The sequence below is a fragment of the Fragaria vesca genome, linkage group LG2 (genome assembly GCF_000184155.1).
Source record: "Fragaria vesca subsp. vesca linkage group LG2, FraVesHawaii_1.0, whole genome shotgun sequence".
Taxonomy (NCBI): domain Eukaryota; kingdom Viridiplantae; phylum Streptophyta; class Magnoliopsida; order Rosales; family Rosaceae; genus Fragaria; species Fragaria vesca.
The window spans coordinates 20,205,652-20,214,730 of NC_020492.1; the positions used below are offsets into that span (position 1 = coordinate 20,205,652).

The following is a 9,079-nucleotide window of genomic DNA, read 5'->3' on the forward strand; positions in this document are numbered from 1 at the left end:
TACCACCAGCAATGGGCCCCGGCGGCATCCCCTCCTCCTCCCCCGGCCGTCACCGCTGTCATTCTTAACTCTGAGAGGGTAAAAAGATTAACCAGGGCTATTTTAGTCATTTTAGTCAAGATTGATGTCATTTTGAAAGTTTAGGTATGAAACTGATTAAAAAAAAAAGATGAGGTATCAAACTGATTTTAGACCTAAAGTTCAGGGTAGTAAAGTGAAATTATCTCTATTATAAATTAAAGCTTTTATGTTTTGTTTTGTAAAATAAGGCTTGAATAAAGAATGGACGTTTTGAAAATAAACGTTATTCTAGTTTGTTTGTTTGTAAATGCTTTAAGCATGTCTTCTTATAAGGCTTGTAATCTAAATAAATGTGTGAATGTTGTTGTTTCTTACGTCATATTACGATATTTGTCTCATTTTAATTATAGATATTAAATTATCTGTAATTGAAGTGCGACTTACGCCTTAACTCGAGTTTAGACTTTTACTCAAGTTTTACTCGAGTTACAGTGTGACACTCATGTCACTTCGTTAAGTCATACAATCAGAATGCGGCTAGAGTACCTCATCTTGATCAATCGTGGTAACTGCAAGAGGTGTGCTCCCACAAGACTTGTCACATCATCTCATACGTACTAATATATTCTTATCCGGTTTGATACTTATATATGTTCGCATTATGAACTCATTATTTATGATAAACCGATGGAAAATGTAGAAATTACTTATATTTGTCATAAACATAGCTAGCATATATTATATATAGATCGAGGCTTAGGTTCAAAAGACGAATCACATATTACACCTCACAAAGTCATAGAGATGATAAATGAACTTACATACACGTTAAGAAAACGTTATAGATCGATCATTACGAAACATGACATCTCACAATTAGTTTTTATGGGTAAAATATTGTATAGTCATTCTGGTTTGAAGTCGACATCTGTTCAGTCCTTATGATTTTATTTTAATCTAAATGGTCTTTAAAGTCACGATTTTTCATCCAAATGGTCATTCAATCAATTTTCTCAGTTAAATTGCTAACGTGACCATTAAAAATTATAATGTCTTTAACGACCACGCACGTCAGTATTCTAGCATAAAAAATTAACGGAAAGACTATTTGGATGAAAAATAGTGACTTTAAAGACCATTCATATTAAAATAAAATTAAAATGACTGAACAAATGACTAAACAAATTTTAATTCTTTTATAAAACTTCCCCAAATTATTTTTTGTGGCAAAAGTACATATCAATGTGTCATAAGGTTAAATCAACGCTCGCAAACTTTTTACCTAGTCTAATCCTAACGACTTGAGTATATTTTCTTTTGGTGAAAGTCATAGTAACAATTAATTTGAAAACCGTATCAATGTCCAAAACACGTACCCACATCAACAACTCAGTAAAAAAACAAGTTACCATTTGGTGTGAAAATGACGTACAAGCTGACTCAAAGCAAAACGCTAGCCCTAGCCCACTTCAAAATCAAATGAAAAGATCGAATCACAATTGATTAAATTGACCACTAGCTAGCACTATTAATCAGAAAAAATGAGTTTTGGCATATTACAAAACCGCGTTAACTCATGATGCAATACTCATGTTCAGGCAGCTCATCATGATGGTTACCATTGCAGCATGACTTGGATCCTTTGTATGAATAATTGAATATTAATACCAAACCTAGCCTTTGAAGACAAAATTTCTAAGACATTATATAAAACATACGTACGTGGAGTTTGATCAAAGCCAAAGAATCAAGAACAAATCTTAATTTGCCATCGAGCTAGCTGTACCTCACTCTATAACGCGTGTGATTATGCTAAACAAGACAAGGATTCTGCAATGGCTGGAAAATACTTCATACCAACTCCTTTCCGTCACTGCCTTAATCCTAATTATGCATTTTGTTCATATACTAATCGGGCACGTGTTGCTGTATTCTCTGTGAGTCTGTGATAATGATCATTATCTGGTTTATTTAGGTTAATTCCCAGAAACTCATATCAATTGCTGAAGCAATTTTAAACTCAGAACTGATCGAGAGGACCCGAAAGAAAATAGAGGCAGTAAAGTAAAATCACTCATAGGGGAAAGTAGTACTGAGATTTCGAAAATGGTCGACAGGAAATGAGGGTTTAAATTAAAAGGACCCCAGATCAGTTGGATGTTTTCTCCAAACTATCTCCACAGATTTGCATGCTCAACCGTACCTCAATAGGAGCATTACAAAGAACCTACGTACGGACCCCCAGGGTCTGGCTTGGGATCAAACACGTAGTAGTGCTAGCGGCCATAATCAGAAACTTTATTTCCATAGGTTGGTGGGAATGATGGCCATGCATGCCATGAACCATCGTGAACTATGGTTGGGTCGAGATGACTTAGATCACTCTTTCGAGTAATTAAAACACAGACGACTGAATTCACAAGCAAGTTTCAGTCGATCTTCCAGATGTACCTCAAATGGGTTACTTGATTTGAGATTTCTCTGCATATATATTGCCAAAACTCTTGGTTTGCATGATCGGCGCCCTCAATGATTCATGTATACAGTGTAGGGTTTTGAATATTTGGTTATATAGGAAGGAGTTATTTTGGTCTATCTAACTAGATTATCGATCGAAATCCCAATTTTTTAACTTAATCTGAAAGTCGATAATCAAACAGATAGGTTTGCTTTCAAACTCGATGACCAAAAGTTCATGACCTATATATGTTGGCATTTGTCGGTGCATCAATGGAAGTCAAAACATTAAGGTCCTTTTCTCGTATCTTCGACATACCATCGTCCTATCCATCTCTCTAACAACTACATTAATTGTTGAGAAGGGTTAATTGCTGATTTGATTGATTCTAATGACATAACAATATTGACACATTTACTTACATAAAAAGAAATTGAAAAGTGAAATAATGATTTCAGAATAAAAGAATTCCGGCGTTTACTTATACATATCTTTATCCCATATTTATATAAATTTTACTACTAGATAGTTGGATTAGCAAAGGGCAAAATGGAAGGTTGTAAATTTAATCACGTTGAAGAGTGTTTGCTTAATGTTTCTTCATACTAATCAACCCTAAAACACTATATGATGACAAATTAAGAATGTATAATACCTCCCATAGCTATCAAACTATGTACTATGTCTATATCTCGGAAGCAACACTTCAGTTATATATGCTAGTTGTACATACAACGACGTGTAGGCAAAAAGCAACACATATAGGAAGTATCCTGATACTAGCTATTTAGTTAGATGTAGGGTACGTACGTACGTGCAAGATTAAACTATAACAACAATGACGAAATCTTGAAAGGCAACTAGTCCTTCATAATATAATAAACGAAGCTCTTAACTAGGAAAATTAGTACAAATAAGCAGTGCTTAATTATAAGTACGAGTGGAATTAAGATAATTAAAGAGACTCGGATGAGGTCCAACTCATATGTGTTTGTTTAAGCTTAAGTCAAACGAATCAGAGAGCACCGTCAATTGATAATTCAAAATGTCGGAGTGTTGCTCCCTCCCTCAGCCCACCCTTGAAGCAGCTAGCAGCGCCTATATATATCCATGCAGCCTTACCTACATTTTCCACAAACCAAACTGAGCTATACATTTACATCTAGCTCTCTTTGCTCCTCTCCCCCTCTCGATCCCTCAGCTCTTGATCTGTTTTGTTGCTCGAAAATGTTGTCAAAGAAAGCTGGCCGGGACTCTCATGGCCAGGACTCGTCGTACTTCCTAGGGTGGGAAGAATACGAGAAGAACCCGTATCATCAAGTTCATAATCCCACCGGAATCATCCAGATGGGACTTGCAGAGAATCAGGTTAGCTAACTAGGTTCTTGGTTCTCATTCTGGCTTTGAAAATAGAAGAAAAATATATGGCGGGGTCTAAGTAGGTCAGCTGCACACTTCACTTGAGTTATTGTGATATCCAAATCCCCACCTAACATTAGTCGCGTCCGTGTGCATGGTGGTCTCATTATTCTCTTGTATGATTAGTTTGTTTGATTAGTAGTAAGCACTGAACTTCCAGACTGTACTGATGTTCATGAACACACTTCTGTTGCAGCTTTCGTTTGACCTGGTTGAGTCTTGGCTTGCAAGCAACCCAGACGCGGCGGGGCTCAAAACAAACGGAGAATCCATCTTCAGAGAGCTCGCTCTCTTTCAAGACTATCACGGCTTGCCTGCTTTCAAGAAAGTAATTACCTATCTTATTAATCCAATCTGAAATCTGCTAATAGGAGTTAGTACGTACGTACGTATATATTAACCAACTCACTGTTACGTTATATATAGGTACTGGTAGAAATGATGGCAAAAATGAGAGGCAACAGAGTGAAGTTGGAGGCAAACAACCTGGTACTCACCGCCGGTGCAACTTCCGCTAATGAGACTCTTATGTTTTGCCTTGCCGATCCCGGCGAAGCCTTCCTTCTTCCCACTCCATACTACCCAGGGTACGTATACATGTCATATATATCAATTTCTCGTGCATGCAAAAGATGTAAATATATAAAACTTAAATATATAAAACTTTAGTAGACAGATTACTAATTTATGAACTTTTTTGTTCTTACAGATTTGATAGAGATCTCAAGTGGCGTACCGGAGCCGAGATTGTTCCGATACAATGCACAAGTTCGAACGGCTTCAAAATCACTGCCGTCGCACTAGAGGAAGCATACGGACGCGCCCAAAAGTTCAACCTAAAAGTCAAGGGGGTATTGATCACTAATCCTTCAAACCCTCTAGGCACCACCATGACTGTGGATGAGCTGAACCACATCATCGACTTCGTTGTCGACAAAGATATTCACATAATAAGCGACGAGATTTATTCAGGCACCGTGTTCGACTCCCCAAGCTTCGTGAGCATTCTAGAAGCTCTGATGCAGCGAAAGCTAGAGAACAGTGAACTTTGGAACCGTGTCCACATTGTCTACTCTCTCTCAAAGGACCTCGGTCTCCCAGGATTTCGAATTGGCATGATCTACTCCAACAATCCGGCAGTAGTTTCCGCCGCAACTAAAATGTCGAGCTTCGGTCTCATCTCTTCTCAAACTCAGTACTTACTCTCCCAAATGTTGTCAGACAAAAACTTTATAATTAAGTACATGAGTGAGAACAAGAAGAGGCTCCAGAAGAGGAAGGAAATGCTCGTTTGTGGGCTGAAAAGCTCCGGCATCGCGTGCTTGGAAAGCAATGCCGGGCTGTTTTGTTGGGTGGACATGAGGCACTTGTTAAGGGCTAACACTTCTGAAGCTGAGAAGGAGCTTTGGGAAAAAGTGGTTCGTGTAGTTGGGTTAAACATCTCCCCCGGTGCTTCTTGCCACTGCACTGAGCCAGGTTGGTTCAGAATGTGCTTTGCTAACATGTCTGAAGAAACCCTTAGGGTTGCAATGCATCGGATCAAGGTCAGGCTTCTTGATGTTCATCGCACCCGGGCCGCCATGGTTAAACCGGCGAGGTTATCGCCCAAGTGGGTTAAGCTGCTAGCTTCATTGAATCGTGGTCCAGACCGTTAAAACTTAAGTGATAGACTAGGATTATCAATATGTTCATTATTTATTTATTTATTTGGTTATCTTTCTAATTAATCGTCTCTAAGAGTCATTATATATTAACTATTCATTATTGGTGTGGTGCTTTTTTATTATTCGTATATAGATGTTGATTGTAATATATGGTAGTCTCTATATATGTTTTGTATATATAAGTTTCACGCAATAATATATGATTGTGAATCTTGTGCGTGTTGTTGTGTTAACCAAAAGGAAGACAAAGCATTAGGGACAATATACATCGATAAGTTGTAAAATCAAATAGAACTAGGTAGTTTTATACAACAAAAAGAGCTAGAGAGAGAAAGAGAGATAGAGGAACCTAAGCAAAGCAGCGAACTTGCCTTTTCAAATGTTTCATTTAACACCGATAATTGAGTTTGAAATTGACGGCTTGAAAGTTGAAAAAACAGATGTGTTAGATAGTTACTATATTTCTTGGATCCACCATTAGCTTTTACCGTCAAGCAGTTATTTACCTCGACCTTGCAACCTTGTAGATTGTAGAATATATGTGAATTAAATTCAGTTTACCCCCTTGTGGTTTGGGGGTGACTTCATGTTAGTCCCTATACTTTTATTTTCATCAGTTTACCCCTTGAACTCTTCAATTTCTGTCTGCCGTGCCTAAATTCTCATATTCCGTTTGAATTGACCTTTAATTATCAGCAGTTAATGTTCGATTTGGACATATAAGGTCCGATTTGCACAAATTCTAGATACTGGCCTCATAGTTAAGGTTAAAATTATCAGCAGTTAACGTCCGATTTGGACAGAATATAGGACATTTGGTCACGCTTGAGGAAAATTCAAAAGTTTGAGGGGTAAACTGATGAAATTGAAAGTATAGGGATTAACATGAAGTTACTCCTAAACTTCATGGGGGTAAACTGAATTTAATTCAATATATATATTGCGTTAAGTTATTGACTCATCTATCTATGACATTTCGTTGTTTTGACTGAAATCACAAAGCTTGAAAAATTGAGAATTACAATAATATGAAGTAGTTTGAGTACGTAGATGAAAAGTAGGATTATTGGCTTGATTGAAAATCAAAATATATCGCATCGTGGAATAACATTTTGTGGTTTGTTGAACAAAATGGTAGAACATGGAAAACATATACTTGTACAGACACTTGTGAATACACCCGAAACAAAACGTTTAGCTTTGTTTAAATGATGTTGGGAACAAAAAAGTGATTGTGGTGTGAGGACTCAACTCCCGACAGCACGCTGAGGTAAGGTTCTCTTGATCTGGGATGCGAGTTGAAAACATCCAACTCCCAATAATTCCAGTATTGGATTCACAATTTGTGGTTGTGCTACCCACCCTTTTAGGGTGGGGGGCCCTTCTAACCCGAGGGTAGGAGCGTGCTTAGTGTGACAAACCAAAACAACCAAACTTCATCGGACAAAGTACCCCACACATCAATCACTTTAATACCCTGCTTAGTTACAAGCCCCCGCTACCCTCGGCAGTAACAACTCAAACATCAGCCTATATAAACACTAAAACAAAACAAATTATTTCGATATGGGATTTCTGAAACTATAACTGGGCCGAGATCCAGTAGATCAGTACGGGTAGTTCGGGTAGCCCACAACTCCAATCTTAATCCGTAGCGTTCAAAAACCCAGGCCCACACAGATTAGCAGTTATGGCAGAATTAAAAATAGAATAGATACGTGAGAGATAGGAAGAAGCTGACAGAGTGACAGTTGGGATTTATTCGACGTTTGCTGATATGGACAGTTGGGCCAACCTCATGCTGTCCTCCACGTGGCGAACCGTACTCCCCGCAAATATTCTAGAAGAGTGTAGCATACAATAATATACCTACCAAGTTGGTTCGTCGCTTTTTTTGTTCCCCAATCAATTTCATACTCTGCTTCTTTCTCAAAACCAAAATAAATAAAAACCGCTCCCTTCTTTTCTTTCTGCTTCGATTTCTGGGGTTTTCTTTCTCCCAAACCTCTGCTTCTTTCGTCGAGAGTTTGTCGACGCGCCGCAACGGCAATGGCGTCCTAGAAGGCTTTGATTCCGGTCGCCGTCGCGCAATTCGGGCTTCCGAATTGGTTCAGGTACTCCAATTTTCACGTGATTGAATTCTTGCATTACTTCATCTTGATCATCATAGTCCCCGTGATTCATAAGAGAACGAAAATAAAATTATTTAGTATGTGTTAGTTGTTAGTGACTAGGAAGAAATCGCAAGTTTCTTCATGCTCATATCATTATGATTTTGTTATTAGTGAATTTTGGAGGTTGAGAAGGAACTGTGATGTATGGATTAAATTTGTTTGCTTCGAATTGGTGGAAAGTTCGCAGGGAAGTAGCTGAGTCGTTTTTATGTCTGTTTTATCGGGCGATGAGATAGTTGGAGCTAGGAGGAGATAAAAGTGGACTGAGATGGATCTGAATGCTCTTGGGACTTCTGCTGGAATTAATATAGGCGTGTGTGTGGGAGTTTTTTCATTATATTCCATATTGAGAAAGCAACCGAGCCAAGCTAGGGTCTACTTTGGGCGAAGGCTTTCAATTGGCGCAAGGAAATGTACTGCATTATGCTTGGATAGATTTGTTCCCTCTGCTAGTTGGATAGTGAAAGCCTGGAAAACAACAGATGAAGAAATACTGAATAATGTTGGCTTGGATAGTGTTGTATTTGTGAGGATAATTGTCTTCAGGTCAGTCAAGCCTCTTCTAAGTTTTTGTACACAATGTCATGTCAAGTTTATTGGCTTATATTTTATATGGGTGAACTCTGTGTTAGACATTATACTTGTTCTTGCTGCTAGTAGGGGTATGAATCACTGCATTTGGACATTTTGTTATTTCATAACTCATGAAGGTATTTGCGTGAATAAAAAATAATATCTTTGGTGTGCAAGATACAGAATGACTGTAAAAGAAACTACCTGACTTTGAGTCTGAACTAAATGAATCTTCAGTATGTGTAAAAGGCAGATTGTTGAGATTTTTTAATTTAAGTTTGTAGATTTTCGGTTTCTGTTTAAATAACTACTTCATTGTTGCATATTATTGTATCTTCATTTGTCAGTCACTTTTTGTAGGATTGTTTGTTATTCTTTTTTCCCAATGTGTTTGCTGTTAATTTATGGTCTATGTCTGTGTAAGCAAACTCATAGTTTATCACAAGAATGACTATTCTACAGATTGCATTTATGATTTCTCACTTTCGCATACTCCTTTCTCCATTGACAGTCTCCGGATATTTTCCATTGCTGCCGTCACATGCATTCTTATAGTGCTTCCAGTGAATTATCAAGGGAACGTGCTCGACCACAAGGATCTCCCTTATGAAACCTTGGAAGTATTTACCATCTTGAACGTTCGACAGGGTTCAAAATGGTATGGGATATTCTTGATGATTAGATTGATTTTTAAAGAAAAATTATGTCTTATATTCCAGATCAATGTATGCACTGCACTAAGGTTTAGATAGTTGGTATATGCCCTTTTT

General features: G+C 37.8%; 2 protein-coding genes across 2 annotated transcripts in view; both read left to right on the forward strand.

The window, feature by feature from the left end:
* Window positions 1-3,706: 3,706 nt before the first annotated feature.
* On the forward strand, window positions 3,707-5,553 carry LOC101303587 (1-aminocyclopropane-1-carboxylate synthase CMA101-like). The gene is made up of 4 exons (XM_004292733.1): window positions 3,707-3,847; window positions 4,095-4,226; window positions 4,325-4,485; window positions 4,608-5,553. The coding sequence occupies exons 1-4, from the start codon at window positions 3,707-3,709 to the stop codon at window positions 5,551-5,553; spliced, it is 1,380 nt and encodes a 459-aa protein (XP_004292781.1).
* Window positions 5,554-7,569: 2,016 nt separating this feature from the next.
* Window positions 7,570-9,079, forward strand: part of LOC101297798 (uncharacterized membrane protein C2G11.09-like) — a 6,610-nt gene continuing 5,100 nt past the window's right edge. The window contains exons 1-3 of the mRNA XM_004290954.1: window positions 7,570-7,676; window positions 7,917-8,282; window positions 8,821-8,967. Of these exons, the coding sequence (XP_004291002.1) occupies window positions 8,005-8,282; window positions 8,821-8,967 (425 nt within the window). The 5' untranslated portion in view covers window positions 7,570-7,676; window positions 7,917-8,004. The remainder of the gene's footprint in view (window positions 7,677-7,916; window positions 8,283-8,820; window positions 8,968-9,079) is intronic.

Coding starts and splice junctions, on each gene's coding strand:
- LOC101303587 (XM_004292733.1), top strand. CDS start 3,707: ATGTTGTCAAAGAAAGCTGGCCGGGACTCTCATGGCCAGGACTCGTCG. Junction 3,848..4,094: donor TGGGACTTGCAGAGAATCAG/GTTAGCTAACTA, acceptor CTTCTGTTGCAG/CTTTCGTTTGACCTGGTTGA. Junction 4,227..4,324: donor GCTTGCCTGCTTTCAAGAAA/GTAATTACCTAT, acceptor CGTTATATATAG/GTACTGGTAGAAATGATGGC.